The following is a 27,764-nucleotide window of genomic DNA, read 5'->3' on the forward strand; positions in this document are numbered from 1 at the left end:
GCATAATAGACCACGCATGGCTTTTGCCATGGTCTATTACATAGACAAAATTCTTCTCTTTGAAGCAAAAAAGCACAACTCATGTGGTTGTAACTAGTGTGGTAACAATCTGCTAAAAAGCAGTAAACAATTTTCAGGTTCCGGTACTGCAGTAGTGTGAAAGTTTTCTATAAGGCCCCCCAAAAAAAGTCTCCGGTTTCTGGTATGCGCGCGCGTCACCGTAGCCATGCGCGTCGGCAAAATGAAAAAGTTTTTTTTCAATGAAAGATGATGTCTCAAAACCGCCAAACTCACTGGTTTGACTGGAATCCTGCTGCTGCACAATTTTAACGTGTTTTAGATTGGGTTATGGTCGAGAATAAGCTTTATGTGGCCTCTCTGGACTCCCATATATTTGCACTAAGTTTAGTCGGGCACCATTTGCAGTCATCAGCCGACATTTGAAGCCAAAAAATCAGGTTAAAAAAAAAAAAAAAGCCGCGTCGCCGCACCACTTTTTGGGCAAGCTCCATACCAGAAACCGGAGACTTTTTTGGGGGGCCTAAAAGTAAGATGTAAAATTACTGTCTGTGGTCATGCGTTTAAACCTACATGTATGTGAAATTTGTTGCTACTTTTCTTTATGGAACACACACAAACTGTTGATGAGAAAGTGATCGAGCCTGAGCTTGCCATTAATTGGCCAATGCAGACATCATGAATATTCATTGCTGATACTCATTGATTCCTGTTCATTACTGTCCTCATTAACATTCGTGACATCACGCTCTGATCTCCCATCTGCCTCCCCAAGCATTGCATCCATTGGTTCATCTTTGATTGGGGCGTGGCTTTTCTGCTTGTGGGCGTGTCCACTGTGCTTCTTCGGTTTGCTTTGTTGTTTCTGGGGGTGTGCGGCGCGTTGAAATGACCGTGTCCCGCCTCTTCCAAAGGAAATGTTCACGGGTACCCTGACAAAAAAAATAATGAAAGGCAATTTGTAATTTTCACTGGTACCTGACACAAGGGCAATAAAAGTAAACTGATACATAAAGGGCAATAGAAGCAAACTGATACATTAACTGGTGCCCTGACAAAAACTATTACATGTACAAGTAAACTTAACTTATAAAGCAATTGGGAAAACCTACAAAAGCATCATGAACAAACTCAAGTCAATTACAGTGCAATATCTCTCTTAAATGATATATCATCAGCAGCAAGATTTCTTGTCAACATTTGGGGACGGGGGACCAGGCAACAGCTTGGAAGTTCAAAAACAGGGGTAGCTGGACACCATCTGACTTTAGAGGGTACTATGTTCCAAAATGTATATCACAGACATATAACCGCATAGGGGTGCAGGCCAGTAAATCGGTCCGAAATTGCCTACACCGGCCAAATCACGATTTGCATGCCCTCAAAATTTTCAATATTTGAGCAAACTGTGGGCCATGAACTTGAGGGTTTGTAAAAAATATGGGTGGAAGCTGTGCACAGGACTGTGAGATTGTATAGTTCCATTCAAGTTGGATGAAATTGGGGCCCTAAATGCGCTCTATTTTGCAATGGAGTGTAGGCATCGTTTTTCAAAAATGGCGATCGGCCTCAGGACTATATTAAGGGGTGATCATCTTCGGATGGAAATTTCTCCTTACAGTCATCAGTTGACCCCCCGAAAATTGAAAAGAATATGAACGATGATGAAATAAGCTTTAATTTGATGTGTGTCTCAAACACCTTGGAGAGTTGTGAGTATTTTTCCTGAATTTCTGAAGTGGAAGCACTTATCATTGGGGTCTATGGAAGTTTATTTACTGGTCTGCAACCATAGACCACCAGATTTTTACTACATGAGCATTTCGTGATCTGCGCTACTAAAATCAAAACTATGGGCAAATTCACCCCTCGGTATAGGGATTTCATTTTTTGGGGCATTTTTCTCCACTACAACATGTGCCCAGTTCCGTCTCATTTTGCCAAAACGCCTCACAAATTGCACATCTAAAGTCTGGTACCTGCGTTGTCTGTTTTCAACTGGTGCTGGGTGGCATGTTGTCTGTGGTTTGTCACCGTGCGTGGCAGGGGATGTATCACTGCGCGTGTCCCCATCTCCTGGTGCTTCAGTCTCCATGGCTTCGTCGCTAGTTTGCTTGGGCTTTCCCTGGGACCTGTTGGCAAGCGCAAGTAGAGAGTTCTTAGGATGTATCCACGGATCTGTATTGTTGATGTACCCTAACGTGGCGTGTGGTCCCTAACGTGGCGCATTTTTCGCCTCTAGCGCCTTGCTTGAGCGAAAGTTTTCCCAGAAATTTCACAGTAACTCAGGCCAAGTTCGCACAAGGACTATAGTTGACCAATGGTTAACTAACGTTTGCCCGAACTCTGTCTAGTCGACGGTGGTTGACTACACTAGTCGACTATTTGGAACCAGCCTACTGGGGTTGGTTGCTTCGCTGGTAACCAATAGCCGTGCGCATTCATAACGCTAGCAGAGAGCCAGGATCCAGAAGTTTTGCGATGACATTTTGACCAGCGTTTGACTAGAGACGTTCGCACGTTGCTATCAGTGCGCAGGCGTAAGGTACGTCACAAATCAACCACTAGTCGACTAATGGCCCGAACTTGGCCTCAAATTTCATCAAGCTCTGAAAATTCCCGCTCATAAATTGTGAGTTCATCTACGTGTCACAAAGTTAGCACAGACATTTTGGCGTGAGTTCCCAATTTTTTTTCGAAGTGCACAGTGAACCCTTTGAAAATTAATTATTTTCCTGACAAGCTTATAATTGGGTATGTAAGTGCAGATCATAATGGTTTATTGGAATTTATCAACTTTAAAGATATTCTTAAATGTTAAGTTGAGATTTTCCGAATTTTAGTCAAGTGAGCCACGTTACGGAACACGAGTATGTGGTAATGAATTTGTGGTACACCACAAACACCTCAACTTCAAACACTGGAAAAAAATTAAAAAAATTTCTTTCAATTTACCGATGTTTGGATATTCCTTTTTGGAACCTGAAGTCCGCCGGGTAATGGTGCTGCTTAATCAGGTGTTCTCTGCGATTCTGGGAATTGTTGAATTTCTCCTGGCAGCTCTCCACCAGACACTGGTACTGTGAAATTTTCAGAAAGAAATTGGAAATTGAGTAGAGTGAAAAGGTACGAGTATTGTAGCGTGCCGAGGGGGAGGGTGGAAACTATAATCCTCTTAAAAATTCCGGACAAACTTAATCAAGGGAATACAAGTTGAAATATCTTTGATTGAAGCTCCCTTTTGATTTTTTTATTAAATTAGTTTCTAAATGCACATTGGGATTTCACAAAAATAAATTCATTTCCTGCAGTTTAGCAACTCACTTTCATAATGAAAAAAATGTGTTTCAATAAGTTAAACTAACTAAAATACATTTTTTAGTGAGAAAAGTAATGCACTGGCTAACTGGGCCTATAAGCCCTTCCTTACATATTTAAGCTTACAATTATTTTAATATATGCTAAATTTTAGTAAAGGTGGTCACTGACTATAATTTCGTCTAAAGGCCGGTTCATACTTCAGTGAAAGCAAACGCGAAACGAATTTGACGTCACAAAACATTCGCTGCAAAACTCCTCCCGGGTTGAAATGGGTTCAACTTTTGCAATTTTGCAGCGTGAAACTTGCTATGTCACAAATTCACATTTATGTTCACATGAGCTATCCAGTCCAGTGTTGTAGTCAAGACCTTGCAAGACCATCACAAGACCATCACAAGACCATCACAAGACCATCACAAGACCATCACAAGACCATCACAAGGCCAACACAAGACTATCACAAGACCAACACAAGACCAACACAAGACTATCACAAGACCATCACAAGACTATCACAAGACCAACACAAGACCATCACAAGACCATCACAAGAGCATTACAAGACCATCAAAAGACCATCACAAGACCAACACAAGACCAACACAAGACCATCACAAGACCATCACATGACCATCACAAGACCATCACAAGACCAACACAAGACCATCACAATACCATCACAAGACCATCACACGACCATCACAAGGCCAACACAAGACCATCACAAGACCATCACAAGACCAACACAAGACCATCACAAGACAAGTCTCAATTCAAGTCACAAGCTATTCAAATGAACTGCAACAAAGGTATTCCTTTGTTATTGTTCGTGCCCTGTTACTTATGATTGGTCTTGTGCTGGTCTTGTGTCTGGTCTTATGATTTTTACGACTAAAACACTGATCTAGTCAGTATACAGAGATCTCGGCCCAATTTCATGGCTCTGCTAACCACGGAATTCTGCACTTACGCTCACCATTCTGCGCTAACACAGCACTAGCAACGAAATTCTGCACTGACCATGTAAAGTAACGAGATGCATGCATAAGCAAAAACTCTTTGCTAACCCGTGAAATACGCTAACGGTAAATTTCTGCTACAATAAGCAGGCATTTTTCCGCTTACAGTAAGCAGAGTCATGAAATAAGCCTTTTCGGAGTTCCAACTGCGCATTCGTAACCTGTGACAATGCGCATTGTTTGTCTCAAATGGCCTTTGACATCATCGCACCACTGACTTTACAAAAAGGCTGTTTGTGCATTGTGGGTACTGTCAAAGGGCATTTGAGACAAACAATGTGCGTTGTCACAGGTTACGAATGCGCGCAGTTGGAACTCCGAAAAGGCTTATTGGCCACAGTAAGCAGATCTCGAGCCATGAAATTGGCATGACTGCATTGAATATAGCGCCCTCTATGGCTGACCCCTACCATGGGCTGTCTCTGAGCCATGACCTCAAACAGCGAGTCATGTGACTCCAGGATGTGGATGTCCAGGAGGTGATTGGATGGGTAGGACCGTCGGCAGTCGCGACAGATGTTACGATGGGCACCGTTGTAGTGGATCTCGTAAGACTGGACGGTGGTGAAGGATTGGCCGCAACCGATCACGTGACACTTGAAATCCTCGTGCCTGTTTAGGAACACAAAAAAGTCTTTGGTTTGCATAACTGGCACACTTTTACACCGGTCTTTCCTGCAGAGTTGTAGTTATACGACTTGTGACGGATTACATGTACATCACAAGATTTGTCGTGAGTAATTCACAAGTCCAGTTAGAAATAACACTAATGGGATGAAACACAGCACAACTTACCAACTGAGCTGAGATTGGATGACCTGTGAGGACTTGTGAGGACCTGTGAGGACTTGTGATGTACTTGTGAGGACTTGTGATGTACTTGTGATGTACTTGTGAGGACTTGTGTGGACTTGTGATGTACTTATGAGGAATTGTGTGGACTTGTGATGTACTTGTGAGGACTTGTGTGGACTTGTGATGTACTTGTGATGTACTTGTGAGGACTTGTGTGGACTTGTGATGTACTTATGAGGAATTGTGTGGACTTGTGATGTACTTGTGAGGACTTGTGATGGACTATATAACAACACAGCGATGGATCACAAGTGCATCACAAGATTTGTCACAAGGAACTCATAAGTCCAGTCACAAACTACACAAACAGGGGATGAGTGACAGCATAGCTTACAAACTGAGCTGAGACTGGCTGACTTTTGACATACCTGTGAGGACTTGTAATAGACTTGTGAGGACTTAAGAGGACTTGGGATGGACTTGTGAGGACTTGTAATGGACTCTACAACAACGCAGCGACGGATCACATGCACATCACAAGATTTGTCAAGTAATTCACATGTCCAGTCACAAACAACACTAACAGGGGATGAACGACAGCACAGCTTACGAACTGAGCGCAGACTTGATGGCTTGTGAGGACTTGTGATGAGGACTTGTGAGGACATGTGATAGACTTGTGATAGACTGTACAACAACATTGGGATATTACACAAGTACATCAAACGTTCTGTCACGAGTACATCGCAAGTCATTTCAAGTCAATTCATCGCAAGACCAGTCACAGTAACAATAAACAGGGGGCTATATAGAAGAGAACCTTGTAAGAAGCTCCTCTGAATCAAGGTCTTCCACCGGCATCTGCTTGTGTGCCAGACTCGTCTCAAGATTTCCATCTTCAAAGAAATCATCTCCTGAAAATCAGAGAGAGAAAAAAAATAGTAATGTCAAAAGTGCAGTCAGCAGAATTTGAGGTCAGGTCAATCAGCAAGTTATAATGACAAGTCAAAGCATGAGTAAGGGTCACAATTAACAGGGGATGAGCTATGTTACAGTATACACATAATGAATGTTTATGAGTACAATGTAAAGAATAATTTCATTCGGTGACAGATTGAGCGTTCGATTCTAAGAGGCGAAGCATTCCATCTGTCACCAAATGAAAGTATTTTTTCCATTGCACTCATAAACATTAATTATTTGTTTTATACAATACCCGAATATAAATTCTCATCATCGGATTGTCAGAGCCACCAATAGTGTGACCATGCAATGAAACTTCTATTTACTATGGAATGGAACTTCTACTTTTGCAGTGCGGCTGGGCCATGGGGTTGGACGAATAATCCAATGACATGTGATCAATGACCCACCAATCAGATGACGGAAATTTATTCAGATGTTGAATAATTCAATACTACTATGGCTGTCAATTGACTTGCAACTCAATGACTGTTTATGCATGTTTATGAGTGCAATGGTAAGCATAATTTCATGAGTGCACTCGTAAACATATTTTTGTGTCCAAAATTCCAAATAATTTTATGATTAAATTAAGGAGGCAGGCAGGAAAACAGAGGCAGATGGGAAGGGAACCTGGTTTATTTTCTTTGCCTAATACCTGGAAGAATTCTCCGTCTTCTTGGAACGTAACTCCAACTCCTCATACCACCTTGATGTCCCTCGTGTTCTGGACTGCCCTCCATTGCAGTATTAACGTCCGCCTCTGTAGAAGATCAAAAGGAACTTTGGTATAGACTCTGTGCACAATTACCCCCTAAATGGTTAACAAGGAAGTTGGAGGAGACCAGTGAAAGGGACATAAATTTACACACATTGCCCTTAGTGCTTGATGGGGGAGTGGGGGAGTCAAGTTGGCGTAGCTGTACTTTCCTCGCCTTCCACCGCTGTGACCCGGGTTCGAATCCCGCCTGGGCCAATATGTGGATTGGGTTTTCAGTCCCTACCTGATTCTGTGGGTTTTCCCCAGAATATTCTTCTGGGTTTTTCCTCCTACCTCTAAAACTGTAATTTCTTCTCATTGTCTCCTCTCTATAGGTTTCTTCAGGCTTGCGAGCTACAGTGCCTAGGGCACTTTTGAGGAATCCTTGGTTTCATTACCAGAAAGACATAAAATTAAAAAAATCAAATTTTGAGATTCAGAATAAAATTAGTCCTGCATACTTTCTGCCATAGTATTCTTTTGGCTGGTTTCCTTTTTAACAAAGGAATAGATATGTGCTTGGCCGGTTTAAGACTGGCCCAGGGGACTGGACGCTGAGATTTGGCTCGGGACATTATCGGCGACCAGGCCCCTGAGCTGGGTCTTAAATGTACTTGTTTAATACTGGCCAAGCACATATTTTTTCCCATTCATAAAAGTGGCATAGCACGGTCATTTTTATTGGGGGGGGGGGGGTAAACATTTCTTGAAAAGGGCACTTGCACATCCGTGCTGAAATGTAGACACGTTTTTTTCTCCAACACTTGGCCTCCGCAAAATCAAATAGTGGGGGGGGGGGGGAAATCGCATTCTGGGATCTGCTGAAGCTCCAATTGGTGCGCTCTTCGGCAGATCCCTGAATGCGATTTTTTTCCCTTGCATATGATGCGGCCATAACACAGGTGCGGTGAGTACACAACATGCACGCACAACAGACGTGGTAAATGTTTTTTTCTGGAGAAGCTACCGTAATCATCAATATTTCTCATGTCTTATCAACATTTTTGCAATGAATGACCTTCAACTAGGCCCCTATGTAGCCCAGGTGGACTCCCTTTCCTCCCTACTTAACGGAGGGAGTCGTATTGCAATGAAGACTTCGTCCAACCTGGGCTAGGCCCCTATGAAGAAAAAAAGTTGCGTCATTTCAGGAAATTCAGGTTGCAACGTTTTTTTCCGAAGGGAAGTCTGTATCTGTATCTGGCTAGCAGCATCCCTTTACAATTTTGGCATGGACGTTCATGATGAAACTTGAATTTGAAAACAATAATGAATAAAAGGACATGAATCTGGGACTGAAAAAAACAGTTCCAACTATGTTAGAAAATACTTTGAAAATTTCACTCGACTCTCCATAGACTTTGTAAATTGTACACAGCTGGAGAAGTGGCGTCTGCATACTAATTTAACGTTAGGCCATACATTCTTTCCGTTCGAACAGCCACGCCGACTTGACAGAGTTGTCCGGAAACTGGGCATTCAATTTAACGTGCAAAAAAAAGATGTTTTTCTTCACCCTTCAATGGATTTTAAATAAAATATTGGCTGGAACAAACACAAGCATTGAAAAACTCCCACAAGCTAACAGTATGTTTTTCATCGGGTAACATCTGGGGCTGTTTTGTAATTCTTACGCATTATTGATCACCACTGCATCAGGCACTAGTTCATACTAGTTCATGGAGGCCGCCATTTTTAAAGTGTAGTAACCAATGAAGTGTGGTTGACCAATGAAAAGACGTTTGACCAAAAAGATCAATATGTAAATTTGTAGCGGTGATGTGAATTGAATAATGTACAGTTTTTGCGAATATTAACACATTTCTTCTGTAAAATCTTGCATGATTTTTTTTCTTCAATATCGATAGGTACATGATTCTAAGTTGAATACGATTTTCCTTTTTGTTTTGATATAATAATCTTCGACCAGTAATATCTGAATATTCATCAAGACTTTCTTTGGACCAATCGTACAGCTCCGAGTAAACTCCCGCTTAGATAATTTGCATTTTACGCGGGGCATTCACAGATCAACAACCGGCGGGCTTTCCAGCGGGACGTCCACTTCTCCAAGAACGGCATCGAAACTCGAGCTCAGAATCCAACTTTACCACGAACGAAATGAAACTTATTTGTCTGATATAGAAAAAGGGAACTTTCAATCACCGAGGAGGAGATTTTAGAGTCATGGCAGCGTCTATTAACGACATTTTTGAGGATGAACCACGGGGCGTTTTGAGAGAGATCAGCATTCCCGATTCGGGTTTGTGATTTTGTGTTTCGTGATAGCATTATATAATAAAGTGGAGGGGCGTGGGCTCGAGCAAAAAAGGGGGGGGGGGGCTAACTCTATAAAAATATAATTTTTTTTCTCTATGTGTGTATGTATGTTTTGTTTAGTTGTGTTATTAACTAATAATATTCACTAATTCAGATGATTTATCCATTGCATTGTTTTTGTACCTTTTTTGGTTTATTACAATACAAATTGTAGGCCTAGCCTACATAACGATTCTCATGACTTCTAGCATGTCTAGGGAACTTGTAAAAATATTGGCAGTGTATGTTTGATCGACCGTGAGCTGGTCCCCGCTTGTTTTTGTATGGTATTGTGATGGACGGCACGGCACTTAATTAACATGCGCAGTGACGGTTTTGCCTTTTGGTTGGGACGTACATTTCCTAGTTAGAAATCTTTGTCTGGTTCCGCACTTACAAGCATAGTAGCCATTGTGATGCATATTTACACGATGGGAATCAGACCTAATGCAATTTCGCACTTTACTTCCCTTTTTAAAAAAATCCTGCGGAGCGATGCATCAGAAGAAATTGATCTGATTTAAAACAATAAAAGAAGACAATTCTCACTTTTTGAGACACAAAAACTAAGGATTAAAAAACAACGGCAAAGCTTCCGGGACTTGAACTCGACATGCTTGAGCGGCGGTTTTGCAAGGTGGACGCGCTATCCACTAGTCTGCTAGTCGCTACACCAGGCCATGCGCTCGCTCGAGTTGGCAATTTATTATCTGTTAATAGGGGGGGGGGGGGGCCTACATGGTAATAATAGGCTAGGAAAGAATGTTGCAACCTGACACTGCTTTTTTCTTCACATATCATCTCAATGAAGGTCAGTCATTGCAAAAATGATGATAAGACATGAATCTGGGACTGAGAAACATTTGCAATTTTGTTAGGAAATTCTTACAAAATTTTCTTTACTCTCCATAGGCTTTGTACACAACCGCTGAAGTAGCATCAGGTTGCAACATTCTTTCCATAAGCTACATCTATACACATGTATGCATGAGGGTGCTATACGATCTGCCTGATTACGAAGTTTCAGCACAATTACGTCACCAGAGTCTTCCACATTTGGAATGGCCATATTGTGTTTACAAGTTTACAACTGTGGATTTGTGCACAAAGTGATAGAAGGGGTACCAGTGTTGCGGTATACCAGTACATTTCTAAAACCTTGGCTTATCATGTTCATCTTATTTTCCACATGCAGCCATAGATTCCAGAGGAAACGTTGAGGTCAACGACGCATGGACTCTTGGGATACTGCGCCGTCGGACGCTGCGACCTCGCCCCAGGGTGACCTATGCTGATCTCTCCCCTATCAGTAGGCAGGTTCCGTCCCCACAGCTGCCTACTGGGAGTTTTACCTTTGAACCCAGTGATCCCGAGGAGACAACGAAAAACGACGAACAAGATCATGAGCCATCATGTAAGGAAGTGAAAGAGAAAGGTCCAAATTTTTCTACCAAGAGAGATGCCACTTTTCCGGTTTAAGCCTGAATTCCGTTTTTTTTTTTTGAATCTCACAAAATTCTGCTTTTTCCAGCCGTAAAAACAAACTGGAAAAAGAGAAGAGAAACTGTGGAAATGCGTTGATTTTAACCTCATTAGCGCTCTCAAGTTTAGTACATGTAGGCCTGTTTAGATTGCGCATGCAAAAAGTGGTGGGCAGCCGTGTTAGTCAGGCAGAATCAAGTGAAACAGTTTGCATTTAAGCAAATTCAAGTTCGGGGTTTAATGGAGAACCAGTCAGAAATTGTTTTGTTTCATTTTCAGCCGGAGCTTTCGACTTCAACTTTGAGACCCCACCCAAGACGCCCAAGTCGACCCACAAGTCGCCCACCAAACGCACCCTGGAGACCCCTACGTCGCCCGGCGCCCAGCTACCCTTCACAATACATCTGGACAGCCCTGGTGACTCCCCGGTGATCATCTCGTTGCAGCCCGCTGAACCTGCTCCAGCCAAGCGGCCCAGGATGCTGTCGCTAGGTGACTGGGCATCACTAGGGCAACAGCTGGCCAGCCTGACCAGCGAGCAGTTAGTCGAGGTGGTTGAGAGACTGGTGGAGAAATATCCCGATATGCACAAAGTGAGTAAAAAATGCGTTCCCCGTGCTATTTTTTTTAGTTTTTAGTTTCATCCCGAAAAATAGATTCCTGGCTCCCAGCCTGTACATTATCGATACTGATTGTGGGGTGGGAACCAGCCTACCCCGCGAGAATGGAATTATTGTCTGGCAGCCAATAATTAGAAATAATAATAATAAAATAATAATTCAATAACTTCACACATGGACCGATTTTTTTCAGTCGATGTCTCATTCAAAAGTGAATAACTTTTGTGCTGCTAGAAAAATAGCAATTTTCAGAAAAGGAATCTAGTTTTCGGGATGAAAGTCGAAAAGAGCACGGAACAACTTTAATCTTGGGACACTTTCATTTATGGACTACATGTATGTGCAGGTGTAGAAGTTTGCTTTCTCTGACCATTTCAAAATCCCAGTGAAAGGTACTGATTCACGCACACATGGCGCAAAGTATGCGTGGCTTATTTTATTCTGAATGTGCATAAACCCGCACCTTCTTCGCATGAGCGTCAAGAGTCATCTGCAATGCATTTGAATGTTCCTCCAAAAGGTCTACCCAAACTCTCCATTTGTAACCATTGGGGGAGGGGGGGGGTGCTTTTGCACCAAGTTTGTACCCATTTTTTTGTACATTATGAAGTATCAGTTCCACTACCTAAACCCAACATTGATTTTACTCAGTCGTCTTTGTCTGCAATTTTTTTATGTTGAAGTAGAAGTACACTGTATTAGTCTTGCCTGCATGTACCTGAATCAGATTTAACCCAGTTCTACATTGCTTGCCACCCAATACAACCCAGTGACATAATTATCACCCATCTACGTAGCATTGGTCCCACTACAGCAACCCATTTCGACCCAGTTCTACTTGCTTACCGCCCAGTACAACCCAGTGATATTTTTATTACCCATATATATAGCATTAGTCCTGCTACCCCTTAACCCAATTCAACCCATTCTACTTTGCTTACCACCCAATTTATCCCAATGACGTTATTTACCCCCATCCAGGAAGTACTAGCCCTGCTACCACAGCCCGATTTATCCAAGTGCCAGGAGAGATTATCGGAACTTCTTCACAATATTTTCCGCGCCCTTCCCCGCACCAGACTAGCGTCGACCCGGGGGGCGCTGAGCTATCGACAGGTCAAAGTTCACCTCTTAGAATTCAAGGTCAGTTTTCAATTTCATTTTTATGCCCCACGGCGAAGCCGAAGGGGCATACTGTTTCCGCCTTGTCCTTCCGTGGGTGGGTGTGTGGGTGGGTGGGTGTGTGGGTGGGTGGGTGAGTTTGTCTTACATACGCAGTGTGGACTTCCGAACAAAAGACGTCCACATAATGTAGGTAGCACCGACGTTGTGTGGACTTACCCCACGTCCACACAGTGTTTCCCCATTTCTGGAAAACAGGTTTAGAGGCATTTTTGGGTTAGGTTTATTTGTAGCAGAATGAAGAGAAACACTAAAGGGAATCATAGAAAAAAAATTGGGTTGAAAGAGTTTTCACAGTTTGAGAAAAATGAGTTTTTTCACTGGTTTTTCTTAACTACACGAAAGCAATGGAAAGTCCACACTAGTCATGTGAAACAAGTGTGGGTGGGTGGGTGGGTGGGTGTGTGTGTGTGTCCGGACAAATCTTGTCAGCACGATAACTTGAGAAATACTTAACATATGAAATTCAAATTTGGTTTGTGGATTGTTCTTGGTAATCCTAAGAAGCCTTTTGCATTTGGGGCCAAAAGGCCAAAGGTCAAGTTCACAGTGGCTAAAACAATAGAAATCTTGTCAGCGCGATAACTTTAGAAATACTTAACATATGAACTTCAAATTTGGTTTGTGGATTGTTCTTGGTAATCCTAAGAACCCTTTTGCATTTGGGGCCAAAAGGCCAAAGGTCAAGTTCACAGTGGCTAAAACAATAGAAATCTTGTCAGCGCGATAACTTGAGAAATAATTAACATATGAACTTCAAATTTGGTTTGTGGATTGTTTTCGGTAATCCTAAGAAGCCTTTTGCATTTGGGGCCAAAAGGCCAAAGGTCAAGTTCACAGTGGCTAAAACAATAGAAATCTTGTCAGCGCGATAACTTGAGAAATACTTTACATGTGAACTTCAAATTTGGTTTGTGGATTGTTTTTGGCAATCCTAAGAAGCCTTTTGCATTTGGGGCCAAAAGGCCTAAGGTCAAGTTCACAGTGGCTAAAACAATATAAATCTTGTCAGCGCGATAACTTGAGAAATACTTTACATTTGAACTTCAAATTTGGTTTGTGGATTGTTCTTGGCAATCCTAAGAAGCCTATTGCATTTGGGGCCAAAAGGTCAAGGGTCAAGTTCACAGTGGCTAAAACAATAGAAATCTTGTCAGCGCGATAACTTGAGAAATACATAACATATGAACTTCAAATTTGGTTTGTGGATTGTTCTTGGTAATCCTAAGAAGCCTATTGAATTTGGGGCCAAAAGGTCAAGGGTCAAGTTCACAGTGGCTAAAACAATAGAAATCATGTATTTATTCTGAGATTATAGGGATTAGGGATTAATTCATATAAAACCTACAGAAGACACTAATGCTGTCAATGAATGTTCCATGTGACCAAGGTACATGTAAGTTGATGTTAAAAGAGTGTTGTTATGTCATGGGAACTGTCACTGTTGCGGGGCATTTGTGTTTGTAAACACACCTGACTTGTTTTGTCATGGATCTGTTGCTCCATGTTGAGTTTATAAATGATGAATCAGACAAATGTGAATTGACACAACTGGACAATAGAATGCGGAATTTGTCACGGCCTATTTGCCAGATGAAACACAATTTTGCGAACGGGACGATGATTTTGCCGACAGAAATGATAAATTAGGGGTGTCACCCCCACCTCCACCCGTCACCCCACCCCCCAGCAACACCCTTGAACATAACCCTGTAGTTTCTGAAATGAAAGTGAGAAAAATGTATCATTTTTTTTTAATTTTCCAGAAATTCTGCGTCCAGCAAGGCAGACATCTTGCCAACTGCCAGGCATGGGAAGCTCTCGTCAACTACGTTCTGTTGGCATGGCAACTGGTAAACTACCTACCATTGTAAGTATAAACAGTAACGCTGTAGCCAGATACCTCGGTTCCACTAGCTGCACGTTTGCCCTGGAACTGCATCAGCGCAGAAAGCTAACGAACGTGTTTACTTTTTTGTTGTTGTTTTGTTAGATGGGAGAACCCAGCACACAACACCATTCGGGGCCAGTGCCTGAGAAGTCTGGTCGTCTTCTGCTCCAAAGCCTTGAAATCAGGTGACTTAGACCAGGACAGACTAGCCCAACTCAGACCCAGGTATGTAATATTGTTGTAGCCAAGATTTTTTCGTCTTTATAATGATAATAGTAGGCTGGTGCTTTAATAGCGCTTTACATTTTGGGCGTCCGCATCCCTCTGAAGAAGTCTTTTAAAGGTAGAGTAGAACATTTGTGCAGTTGTTTCTTTTGAAGCAACAAAAGTGTTCGAAATCTAACGATCAGAGATTAAACTTTTCCGATTTTAATCAGAATACCGTCTTTTTGACTTTTTCCAATGAAATTTCCAATTTGTTAACGATTTGTCCCACAGAAGTTGATTTTGTTTACGATTTGTTCACAAGATGTGATTTTATTTAAATTGTAATTTCGAAGAAAAGTCGATGAAAAGTCGATGAAAACGGCACGTACCCCCTATCATGAGCGTAGTTATAAAATCTCTTTCACCAGTCATAAATGGAGTATTTCTATGATAGAAAACATGGAGGTAGTAGATGTTTGAATGGAGAATGTTCCAAAGTCTCGATGTATGCTACCTTGCCGAATAAATTTTCTTACAATTATTATATTTCTGTGTGTCTAGATTCGTCAAAGCCAGCCGCGTGAACTCCATGCTGCAGCCCTGCATGGACACATTGCATGCGTTGTATGAGGATTGCACCGTATGACAGGGTAACACATCCATCAATGAATGCAATAAACACACGTGGCTGAAACTCACCATTTTTTTTTCGGAGGATTTTTTTCCACTACCTATTCTGTGCCAGATGTTTCTGCATGTAATGTGGCTGTGGGGATAACAGTGTAATGGAGGGGCCAATTTCACGGCGCTGTTAAGCACAAAAATTTGCTTAGCACAAAAAAATGTCTGGCTTATAAAAGCAGGTTACCAGCCAAAACTCCATGTGATGTAGTTTGCTCTTGAGTAGTATTGAGCTGTTGTTTGCTATAGCTTGGAAATCACGTGGAGTTTTGGCTGGTTAACTGCTTTTATAAGCCAGACTTTTTTGTGTGCTAAGCACATTTTTTTGCTTAGCAGCGCCGTGAAATTGGGCCCTGTCGTAAACATGATGTACAAAACTGGGAAAGGGCCCGGTTGCCAATAAGGGCCCAAGCCCAACGCCGTTCCTACATACCCTTTCGGCCAAAAAAAATCCAGCGATTTTGTTCCACCAATTTTACTTCATGTTTGTGCTGTTTCCATGCAGTGTACGCGATGTGCTCAATACCTCCTGACATGGAGATGATATCAGTGGTCCTCAAGCGCTCGGTTGTAGCCAGCGCGCGCGGCGCGTACTACGCGCATGAGGTGCGGTCTCGTGACCAGTTTCAAACACTGCGTTTTATTGTTTTTGAACGGCGGTTTAAAGGTATAGTCCATCATTTGTAATTTGTGCATTTTGTTCATTTGAAGAAACAAAAGTGTTCAAATTCTAATGAAGGATACTGAACAACTAACCTGATGAAGTTTCAGCTCAGCTTCAGCTAGTATATTTCGAGAAAACAACATTCTAGGATCTCGATTTCAAATCAAAATTTGCTGAATCATGTTTTGAATCAGCCCTGAATTCCGCATTCGAAACACGTTCTCACTGAGCCAATTGCAGCTACATGATGTCGCACACCGATCCGACGTATTATAGTGTTGACCACTCGCGCGTGTGCGTCGTGTCGACACTTGCGCGCGCTTCGCTGAATAAAAAAAAAATGAACTACTAACGGAAATTCCAACGGTGCTTCTTAAGACGCACCGTTGGAAAGGCCTTCATTCATTGATTTCTTCAAAATTACAGCTTGCCAGAAAGAATAATTTCACAGGGAGTTTAGTCCCCTTACTATGTTTCAACCAAGTATGTTTTTCAACAATAATTACGCCAGTTAGTTTTTGGATAGCTGCAAATGATGGACTCTGGCTTTAAAACCACCCATCTTCTCAACCAATAGGAAGAGACGATTCCAGGCACATGATCACTATGCACTCACGAGGCCCATTTCAATGGCTAAAGCATTGCGACAGCTATTGCACAGAGTAACTGTTCAATTATGCAATTATGGACAATCTGAACAAAAGCTAGCACAATGCTTTATCCATTGAAGGGGCCTTCACAACAGGCGGACTGGTGTACAGATAAACCTCTCAGGTATTTATAAATGGAAAATAACTCAATACAGTTTATTACAGTGTAAAACAGGAAGGTGGTTTTGAATGCCCAGTTTCTCTATAGTTCCCTATAATTTAAATTGAATTCGGGCGATTCACAATGCAGTGCGCCACCAAGAGTTTGCCATGGAGAGTCTATTTTTCAGGTTTACGGTCAACAAAGCATGGTCCATTTGAATGAGTGTCAGAAGACAACTTGAGCTAATATGTTATAGATTGGAGCATAGCATTCTGCTGCCTTACAAAAAACACCATATTGATAAGAAGAAAAGAAAAGGGCAAACAGATCCTCGAATCATACGCTTTACGAAGCTACTGACTGGAAAAAAAATAACAATTTCAAATGTCCCGCGCTGCGAATTTGTCGACCATCTCCCACAATGCACTGGGAAAAATGGACTCTCCGTGGCAGACTCTTGGTGGCGCTCTGCATTGTGAATCGCCCGAATTGGCGAAAACAATTCTGCGTAAAGGCCGGTTCATACCTAATGCAGATGTGAAGCGAATTTGACGTCACAAAGCATTTGCTGTGAAATTCAACTTTTGCGAATTCGCGGTGCCAAATTTTTCCCCGACGCCACAAGTTCGCATTCGCTTTCGTGCTGAGTATGAAATGGCCTTAATTTAAATTAATTGAATACAAATGTTCATGGCAATGTTGTTAATGTTAATACGTAATGACGTCTCTCTGAAAATGCACAGCGTTTCCCCATGAGTGCCTTTTTGTTCATTCCAAATGAGAAATATTGTAATCTTTTTAAACTGTATATTTAACTTAAGACTGGTTTTTTTTTAACAAGTGTGTGACAATCTTTGAGTTATAACTCTTAACCACTGACCATGAAACATAAATGGCGTATAAAGGTTTGCATACAAAAGAAATAGAGATGTGTTTATGGTTTCTGCTTGAAAAGATTGGGCATTAGAATGTGACAGTTAGATTTTTAAGAGACGCTCTGAACGGTAGTAATCTTGAGGGCATTTGTCATTTTAATCTAACAACGAACACTCAAAAGGTTAACTCATCTCGTCTATTACAAAAGTGTTGCACATCCAAAATGGCTGCCATGCAAAGGGTCTATAGTGGGTTTCAGTTTTTGAAGCTGTGAAAAACGATGTAGTTTACATTTAGTTGTTGGAACGGGGTAGGCCTTTCAGTTTTGCATGTGGGTTATTCTGTAAATTTTGGGTCCAATGTGTGACCATATTCCTGTCCCCATTACCTGTGAATTTTTGAATTTGCCATTCAAGTATTAAGAATGACTTCAAACAATTTATTATAAATTTGTTAGGTAGGTAGTTTGTTATTCATAATTACTCTTGGAGGACGACTGCATTAAGGAGTGCATCAGAATTATGAAATCACAGATGTCAGATGCAACAGGGACAGGACAAAAAAATGTGGACCTATTAGGGAGCGTCTCATATAAGTTGGAACGCTCAGAACATTCTCATTGGAATGGCATGTTCCCGGAGTGGAACGCTCCGGCGTTCCATTGGGAACATGGGACCGTTCCGTTGGACCGGCAAAATCCCTTTGCGAGAACAGTCGGGAACACGCGTTCTATTGCGCGTTCCAGCGGAGCGTTCGCAGCATCTCTCAGTACGGGTCAATTTCAAGTTGCTGTATGTTTAATTTATTTTGTATTCTCCCCGAAATGTTGGAATTTCATCTGTATGCTGTACATGACAGGTAGTTTGTGTACCATGACATGGGTTTGGCAAGGGTGCCGTTTTATACCCAAACTATGGTAATGGTCCTAACTATAGTTTGGACTGTCCCATAATGTGGGTGGGACAATCCTTACTGTAGTTGGGACGATGCCATAGTTACAGCACTACTGTTAAAACAGTTCTCTCATACTACTGTGCAAACCTTCAGGGTTTTTTGTTGTTGTTGGTTTTTTTTTATTTTATGTCAAATATCAACCGAACTAATTTATGAATTGTGCAGCGGATTTTACCTCTACTAAATCATTCCAAGATTTAATAATGCCTAAAATGAAATGTCAATTATAATTAATATACATGGAGTATGCAGTGGCAAAATTCCATTTTTTGGGGTCAAGATGGTGGCCAGGACAATATTTGAGGTCTCCATCTGTATTTTCAAAGTTTACATTTCTGAGCTGTTTGTTAATAGTGTGTACATTGGCAACTTGTAAGTACTGAATTTTTGATTAAAATTATTATGCAATGAATTTTTGAGAAATGCAATAAAGTTCCACAGGAAAACAATAAATAATTGTATCTTTGGTTGTACTTGGTTGTTTTGTGGAGGGAGGGGTGGGTAATGAGATTGGAAGAACAAAAAAGGCTCATGACACACTGGGGGGGGGGGGGGGGGCAAAATCAGCAAATGGTCGTGTGAATAAACGGTTAAAATTTTGGTTGTACTCCAAACAGCCAATGGGACAAGACTTTGAAATGGTTTGACCTTGAACAATAGAGGGCGATAGAGTCAATTATCAGTTGAAGGTCCACAGTTGAAAATCCACAGCTGAAAATTGTGTTAAACCAACGCCGATTCTTCTAAAGATAGCAAATGTAAAGTATTAACATATTGAGGGCAATGAGAGGTCCATGATTTGAGGTTTTGTACATCTTGGATGTACCGATATGCATTCAATAGTGGCCGAGCCTGGGACATTTAACTGTGCACAAAACCTACAACCAAGGCATACAGGTCATTCGTTACTGACTCAGGACTTGTAACAAAGAGTTCCTTGCGATTACAAAACCCCCAAGGACCTGGGCCCAATTTCACGGCGCTGCTTAACAGTTAGCAGAAAAGTTGTGTTTAGCATAGCAGAAAAATTTGCTAACCTTAAGCACTATTTCACAGCGAGGATGTGCTAACGGTCACGCATGCATGGAGATTTCTATTGTTACATCACCGAGTTCAGCAAATTTTTCCTCTGAGGTAAGCGTGCCTTTTGCTTTGCTTATGCTAATACGGTCTCCATGAAATAGCCGGAGGCTCTGTTAGCATAAAATCGTGTGCTTAGCAGCGCCGTGAAATTGGGCCCTGTGGCCAAGTCCTCGGTTGTACTTGTGTACAAAACTTGTTGGTCATGTCAAAGAAAGTAATACATTCAAGTCCTAAAACAGAAACAAAAGAAGGAAACAACAGGGGTCCTCACAACTTAGTGAATATTTGTTTCAGGTGCAGATCCAGCTGTCAGGAAATGGGGAGGGGGGTGTTGATATTTGAGTGAAGGCACAGCCAGCTAGTGGGATCCAGGGGCATGTTCCCCACCCCCTTGTAGAATTTTGAAATCTATGATTTTTTCTCCTACATTCTGAGGCAATTGGAGAATAAATTTCACTCATATTCCCATTTGACTCGTATAACACTAGTTGGCAGTGTGTTATAAAGGACATGAAATTAAAAAAACCACAAAGTACCATGAAGCTGTATTTTGTTATCACGCCATCGGCACTACTTTATTACAGTGCAACAGTTCTTCCATAAATCTCCGGAACTCAGCGAAAATTACCTTTTTTTTTTATTGACAGCCTTAGGGAAATCTGACCGAAATTTGGAATTGCTAAAACAATGAGGGAACTTTTAGAGTTTACTTCATTGCCAACATTTTCTGGGAATAAATACTGTGCCTCACAGCTGATGTAACTTTCGTGACTGGATAAAACGACTGAAGTATCCACAGTTTAGTAAAAAATTGTTTCCAAGTGATGCATCAACTCTATTGGGGATGTTCACTACCGACAGAGGGCGGTGTTGGTTGAGGTCATGACCCTGACGGATCTATTCGACGGGGGGTCCCTTGGCCTTGGCATGGACCTGGGCAGCGATTCTGTCCATGTCTCGGATTCCCTGGCTGGTCAAGCGCCGTCCACTGCACAGGGGGAAAAAAGTAGGAAAGAAATTTCATTATGAGCCATTTTCGAAATCAAGGGTTTGGCGGTGACTACGGTTTCATCTGGCACTCAAGAAAATTTTCCAAACTGTCACGTAAAACTGGGACATGCAACTGGGAAATTAGGGAAAACGAGGAAACTCCAAACCACACAAGACTTTGTACAGTGTTTTTCAATTTGTAATGGCATTCATGAGAAGTAAAAAAACGAGGAAATCAGCAGATCCGAGGAAAAGTTGCATGCCTGATGCAGGGTTTGCAAACTCGGTTTTGAAGGTTGAAACAATGGGATAATCATTTCCTTGGATGCAATCGAAGGCCAGCCAGTCTTTGTCTTACCTGTTGCCTTCTCGCTTGACGATGCTGACTCCTTCCAGAGATTGCAGGACCTTGCGGGCGATGGAGCCCGACCCTTTGCAGAAATGACTCGGTCTGGTGCCGCGTCGCTTGCGACCTGCAAAGGACACACAACGGAGACGGGAATCCAAGTTAAGTTAGGTTAACGTCTAGCAAAATTTGAAGTCGTCAGTTTAAAGCTGTACTGTCTGTGCTCGTCAACAAATTTCAGTTTTTGTTTCCCTCCAAAAGAATTTTCAACTTTTTTGTTTTATTTCAATCTCGAAAGTAAGCGCAAAAGTCCATGACTGAACCAATGAACCACGATGTCCAATTAATGCTTACGATAAATGATCCAAAACTCCTAGTCTGCAATGTCCTTGACCATCACTAGATGATGGATGTATTTTAATAAGATTCGAAAAATATGTTTTCGGGTTCAATAACTGAGCTCTGAAAAGCACTTTCATGGATAGTACATAACCCTGGAATGCCGACAGGATTTCTTTTAATGAAGTACCAAGTGCTACAAAATACTTCATAAGCTGCAGTCAAGTGCCAAATGCTATTAAGCACTACAAATACTGGACACTAATAGGATACAGATTACAACTAGAAGTATTTTGTAACTTCCCAGATTTCAAAAGGAATCCTTTGAAAGTACAATGTATTGAAATCAGAAAAAAATCGGATCCTGACCAAAACCCCTCCAGGAAATCAGGACAAAATCCTGACAAATCTTAACCCTGGAATTTATAACTATTGTATTGCTAGAAAAATTCAAATTTAACTGAATAGTTCTAATGTGTGAATTTCGAACACTTGTTTCTCGTCAAAGGATTTCTGACAATATGAGTTCATGCTTGGCGGTCTCACCTCCGTAGATTTTCCTCATGGCACTGACACCCACTCCTCCGCGGAAATACAGATGTCTGGCTGTCGAAGCTGTCAAGAACAAAAACAAAATACAGTAAAATTAAAAACTTGTTAAAAGTATACTTCTACAAGTAAAATTAGTCAAGTCTGTTCCGAGCCAATATAGTCTGGCATTAATCTCCAGTTTCCTCGGCACGATAAAGACTGAGAATATGTCTACTCCCCCTGGATGGGATGCCAGTTTATTGCAGGTTAGTCCCCGGCTGATACCCGTTTATACTCCTGGATTGAGAGACGCAAATCTGGGTACTGTGGCTTGCCCAAGGACACAACATACAGCCAGTGGCAGGACTCTGACCCCTTATATTATCTGCTATTCTCGTAAAATCTTGCAGGTTTTAGAGGTCAAATTACACGCTCTCTTTATCATGGGAATGTGGAATGTCTTACCTGCTATTCTCGTCAAATCTCACAGGTTTTTGAGGTCAAATTACAGCCTCTATTTATCATGGGAATGTGGACTGTCACTTTAAGCTTTTGTACCAAAAGACTTCCGGGTACCAGACTAGACTTACCCGCTCTGATGTAGAACCAGTCCTGGTCGGACGGCGCCAGCTCCTTGTGCTTGCCCAGCTTGACCAGATCCACCCAGTCTGGCACCTTCATCTTGCCGCTGGACTTGAAGAAGGCGGCCAGGGCCTTGACAAACTCGCCTTGGTCCACATCTTTGACTGTGCAACCGCCTCCAGGCATCTGTCAAGAACAGAAAAAAATACCAAAATACTGGGGTTAGGAAAAAATATATTAAAAAAAGCTGTGTTCCAGGTAACCGACCGACCATTAAATTGTGGGTGTACATTCGAATTCAATCAATAGTCCCCATTCAATTTAAGTCATTACCGATATTGTCCTCTCGGTTGATTTTATTTTTTTAACAGCATCCTCTTTTGGCCCTCCCCAATCCCTATTTGATGAACTCCACTCGGTAGCTACGTAGCCAGCAACAGGGTAGATGACCCCCATTCAGTTGTAATTACTTCGTTCTTAACCCCACTGTGCCTCATTTTCAGTTGTCTGCTGAATCCAATGAAGTCCAACAATGCGTTATAATGCGGTTCCATTGCCTGCTGAATCCAACATTTTGCATCAGGAATGTACACAAGGGGTTAACTGCTCAATCCAACAGGCTCCATCGGGTATATGACACAGTTAGATCCTGTGGACTTCTTCTCTGTAGTCATTGGCCTTGGTCAGTTGGTGCCGTCATCACTGGCTGTGGAACCCTAGGAATAGTTGACTTCTCTAAGGCCAAAGTGGCCTTGCCCTACAAATGATGAATGTCGAACTCTGCCGTTGGGTATTTCGTGTCGCGGCATTTCATGAGCTGCATGCGCCTGCGCAGAAATGACTATACCGACGTGAATGTACCTCTGGTCTGGAGCTCACGTCTACGTCTTCGCCAGATGCAAATACACGGGCACAAGACATAGCCATAGTACTGAAAAACCCGGTTTTTCTTTGTCCGCCATATTGAAACGAACCCTGATCGATGCATGAACTTCCACTTCGGTTGGCAATTAAGAGAACAAATGTTTACAAGAAGGAACCATGAAGAAGCCCTAATTTTGGCGAAAGAGTTGGATGCTTGGGTAAGTGAACCCGCACGCCGAGAATCAGGCCGAATGATTCCCATGAATGCCATCGATTCTGTAAATTTTTGAGCACATGGTAGTATGGCCATTAGTACGGAGTTTACTCCAGTGCGTGGCCATACTAACGGGACTAAGTTTGGGACAAGGTTTCCAAATTAGTTTTAAAAAATAAAAGGTTTGTTTTATTAATTTTTGTTATCATGTTTGTGTAGGATTCCAATCAAGAAATTTGCTTCATTTGAAAATTTAACTCAAAATTTTCTTGCAATTGCCCCTACAAAATAAGTATTGGAAAAATTATGTAGGTAGGGACATTTAATTGTATTATGTTCACCATAAACACGATAAATAGGCCTATTTTATTTTTTCCTTCTTTTCTTTGGCATATTTGGTTTGCAGATTCCGACGGAATCTAAACTTTTATTAAACTGTGGAAAGAATTCCTCACAATGACTTTCATATCAGCCATCAGAAAGCGGTAGGTCCTAAAAAGTGAAATTTAGCAGGGAAAATATTCAAACATTTAGTGAGAACACACATAATTTTTCAGACCAGTCTCATGCAGTGTTCTAGCCAGGGTGAAATTATAGCGTAGGGGTAATTTTGGTTCGACGACTAATGCGAGCGCGTAGCGCGAAGCCCTTACGGCGTGGGGTCCGGGGCCCGCTTAAGGGCCCCGGAAAATTTTGGACTCTAGATGCTCTTTGGTGCAATCTGAGGCAATTCCCTGCCACTTTCCCCGGATTTTTTTTTAGCAGAAGTGTTTAAAATTATAAGAAATTTTGTTTTATTTGTTTCAATGATTGGTACTCTTGCTCCTGTAAAGTTTCTTCTGTTTTGAAATTTTAGATTATGTTTACAATGTATAAATTGTTCCAAGATCGATGCTTTCTGATGTTTAACCATTTTTAGTAGTTCCTCAATGTTTTATAAAAAAAATTGGGATTTACTTTGTCAATATTAACTTGAAGTGCGAGAACAAATCGCATGAACATTTCAAATTTGGAGGTCTCAGACAGAAAAAGTCGTCGGAAATTGCAGTTTCAATATGCTACAACTCAATGTGAAGGAGAAATCTCATTTTTGTTATGTTAAAAAATAGAATTGTAGATAATGACGATGAGAAATAATCACCGGGAATTGCTTCCTATCCCGGCCGCGGCCGGCCCCGGCCGGCCCCGCGTGCGGGCGCGGGCCAGCCCACACACCGGCTACGCCGGCGAACTACGCGACCAAATTTTCCCTCAGCATTTGAGAAAGCTTACGCATTCGTGGAGCGCTAAAAAACTTGCTTTGTTGCAATACTTGCTGATTGGTTTTGTCCTTAGAAACAAACAGATCCGTTTTTACTACCAAACTTATTGAACTGTTATTATCAGCAACGAGAAGTGTAGTCAAAAATCCAAATTTTCGACAGCGACATTCTTCGAGAAGAATTCTTCACGTGCGGCCATCTTTGAGGACGGATCCATTGATATCGTAGGGGTGCTTAACCTTTCTTTGGACATCGTTTCTCGAATAAATCCTTTACAAAAATTATATTCCTACGTTGAAGAACTTATTTTCAAACAGTAACATGTTTCGGACTTGATAAAAAGTATTATTTATAATTTAAAAGTTGAAATGCTTGTAATTAATATTGACCTTAGGAAAGCACACCCGATACCGCAAAATGGTGTGGTCCACAGAGCGCTCTGTACGTGACCTGTTGGTGACACGTACGTCCGTACGGAGCGCTGTATCAACGCAGCACAAAACAGCATGTGCTTATTGCTTTCATAGCGAGTGCGTGTGGCGCAGCATCACGGTAGGGGTATCGTACGGGGTACGCGCGGTGGGATCGTTGTTTATTTTTCGCTGTGTCGTACGGCCAGTGCGCAATGCTCAAAGTCACTGCGCTTGTATACGAACAAACGGCAGATATTTTTTTTTCGCAACCAAAATTTATAGCGTAGCGGTAGCGTAGCGGCGCGATTTAAGCGTAGTGCTTATTTCCGAAAGCGTAGCGGGTGCTAGCGCTATTTGATGCCTGGCTAGAACACTGGTCTCATGTACACAAGGTGTCAAATGACGTCCGGGAAAAATTCGGCTACCCGATCACCACTTTTTTCAATTAATTTTCTAGCGCCAAAAGTTACCTCTTTTATGGTTATTCCCTCCACTTTCCCTCCTCTACTCTCACCCCCTCCTTTCCTTAATTTCTATTTATCAATCAGTCACTCACTTCATCGAGATTCGAACCTCGGACGCTTGCTTGATACACGAGACTCCTAACCGCTAGGCCGCGCACGATCACTGTTGCAATGATCAATCTTTGGACGTATTTGAAGTATCCATTGAAATAAACTAAATATTCATGAGAAAATAAATATTCATAATGACGTATTGCACTATCATTGGCCGGCTCATGCGACGTCTCATGCGACATCATGGTTATCGATGTCATGCGTATAACGTACCGCTGTTCCAGACACTTCAATCAGTTTTGACCGGCTGCTTCAACTCAGATCTGCACTACATGTGCATGCAAAATGTGCTCCAAAAACACATTTTTACCAATTTTTTTTCGCATGTCCACTCTTTCCTGGATTCCTCTTGGTTGAAATCACAAGGTGAAGTGAAAATTTGGATGTTTGGCGGCAGGTAAGTTAGTGGTGATCGGTTGGCCGAATTTTCCCGACGTCCGTATAGGGCCTACATGGTAATTGGAATATCATCAGATCATTCTTTTTCTAGTTTTTTCTACAAAACCACATCAAAACCAAATGTAGTTCAACATGTTCAACAATAACAATGTTACCTAGCCTCCCTAACCTGCTAACATGGGACTTGAAATGTTAACAAAAACTGTGAAAACCCCCATCGAAGTGCGCGCAGCAACCATCATGACCATGAGGGCGCCACAGTGCAGCGTGTGTATGCGACGATTCACCGTACATTCCGTATGCGACACATGCACAAGTTCCTCATTATCCGCCATGTTCGCAAAATGCCCCCTTTTCACGGCCAAAATATCCCCCCTTTCGACCACAATTTAAAAATAAAACTTACACTTAAATATCCCTGCTATGTAAACCCTCATATTTTAAAGTTCTTTTGAGAAAAAAAGGACAAAGGGGGTACTTTTTGGATCATTTTCTGACCCAAGTTTGTCACCCACGGTCTTACCTTGAACGGTTTCGTGGGAAAAAGAGGGCGCATGCGAGATGCCGTTTTCGCACGCCGTGCGCAAATCTCGCGAGATTTGACGTTGAAAGAACACGTGCTAAAGAGAATAGAGGGCGCTATGATTAAAATCTAAAACAAAATCTGTGTGTGGCACGTGCGATCGCGAGCAGAAATTTTGAGTAAACAATTGTTTGTCTCAGTTTGTTTTCTAATTTAGAGCATAGATCCATGATTAGAGCAAGATACCTATAATTGAAATGGAATTAGTTAGTTTAAGACCCCTTCCCTAAATAATTAACGAAAACCCTGTCAATTCATGTCTCATTGCTTTGTGATGTCTGTCAAATTTAAATGCCAAAAGGCACATAGTCATAGTCATGATACTCAGTCATGTCATGATCCTTCATAATAATTGGCAATTAAAATTTAATCTTAGGCGAGTAGTACAGTAAACCTTTACCCACTCATGGTAGATGGCATATTTATCATGTTTATTGCCTCAATGTATCAGCAGGTAAGGGGTTAATGTTTTGATTTTTGAGGGAAATAATGGATCTTTTTGGCAAGGTAAAATACAAGGCATTTCCAAAACTGGTCTAAATGCCGTCACAAGCTCATCCCTTCATGTGTCAACTAAAATTGAAAACAGTACGGCTAGCTCCATTGGTATACAGCCTGAGACTGCAATTAAATAAACACCTTTAATTTAGAAAAACATGAACTTTATATCTAGAAATTGAGCAAACAATTAAGGTAAGAAATATAGTTTTTTTTTAGCTGCGTAGTCCGAGCTGTCAAAATTATGGTTTTTTTTATATACAAATTAATACTCACTACTCAGTACCATGCTAGTAGTAATACAAGGCCCAAGAAGTAGGCCAAGTAAAAAAAAAAATTCCCATGCGTCTCCTTTTTTTCTTCTGACCATAGAGAAAGCCATTATCATGCAATTTAATATAAATCTGTCTTCTTTTTTGTTTACAGCAAAATTGTCGCTACCGCCAGTACTGACTACTGGTATATATACATAAAGTTCAATATCTGCTCATGCTGGTAGAGCTGTGAATTTAGCCCCTTTGGACACAAAAGTGTCAGCAAACGAGCAAACAAGTCCAGAACTTATGGAAAGAATCCA

The 27,764-nt window shown here is 41.6% G+C and overlaps 3 protein-coding genes across 4 annotated transcripts; 1 reads left to right on the plus strand and 2 right to left on the minus strand.

Annotated features, from left to right (window-relative positions):
• Positions 1-538: 538 nt before the first annotated feature.
• LOC119736161 (zinc finger protein 511-like) lies at positions 539-8,578 on the minus strand. 2 transcript variants are annotated; one of them, XM_038210183.1, is made up of 7 exons: positions 8,511-8,578; positions 6,775-6,879; positions 5,974-6,067; positions 4,769-4,970; positions 2,974-3,098; positions 1,998-2,150; positions 539-950 (listed from the first exon to the last, which is right to left on the minus strand). In XM_038210183.1, exons 1-7 carry the CDS (start codon positions 8,512-8,514, stop codon positions 695-697), a joined length of 939 nt encoding a protein of 312 aa, XP_038066111.1. In that variant the 5' UTR covers positions 8,515-8,578; the 3' UTR covers positions 539-694. The 2 variants fall into 2 exon arrangements, with proteins under 2 accessions (XP_038066111.1, XP_038066112.1); XM_038210184.1 differs by lacking the exon at positions 8,511-8,578 and adding an exon at positions 8,207-8,253.
• A 299-nt stretch (positions 8,579-8,877) lies between these two features.
• Positions 8,878-15,406, plus strand: LOC119736040. Its single transcript, XM_038210033.1, has 7 exons — positions 8,878-9,139; positions 10,391-10,609; positions 10,957-11,270; positions 12,279-12,440; positions 14,246-14,349; positions 14,473-14,595; positions 15,139-15,406. The coding sequence occupies exons 1-7, from the start codon at positions 9,064-9,066 to the stop codon at positions 15,221-15,223; spliced, it is 1,083 nt and encodes a 360-aa protein (XP_038065961.1). The 5' UTR covers positions 8,878-9,063; the 3' UTR covers positions 15,224-15,406.
• A 4,728-nt stretch (positions 15,407-20,134) lies between these two features.
• On the minus strand, positions 20,135-26,739 carry LOC119735852 (40S ribosomal protein S19-like). The gene is made up of 5 exons (XM_038209790.1): positions 26,630-26,739; positions 22,385-22,562; positions 21,810-21,878; positions 20,937-21,051; positions 20,135-20,576 (listed from the first exon to the last, which is right to left on the minus strand). Exons 1-5 carry the CDS (start codon positions 26,660-26,662, stop codon positions 20,486-20,488), a joined length of 486 nt encoding a protein of 161 aa, XP_038065718.1. The 5' UTR covers positions 26,663-26,739; the 3' UTR covers positions 20,135-20,485.
• Positions 26,740-27,764: the final 1,025 nt, after the last annotated feature.

The sequence above is a fragment of the Patiria miniata genome, unplaced genomic scaffold (assembly GCF_015706575.1).
Source record: "Patiria miniata isolate m_02_andy unplaced genomic scaffold, ASM1570657v1 HiC_scaffold_29, whole genome shotgun sequence".
Taxonomy (NCBI): domain Eukaryota; kingdom Metazoa; phylum Echinodermata; class Asteroidea; order Valvatida; family Asterinidae; genus Patiria; species Patiria miniata.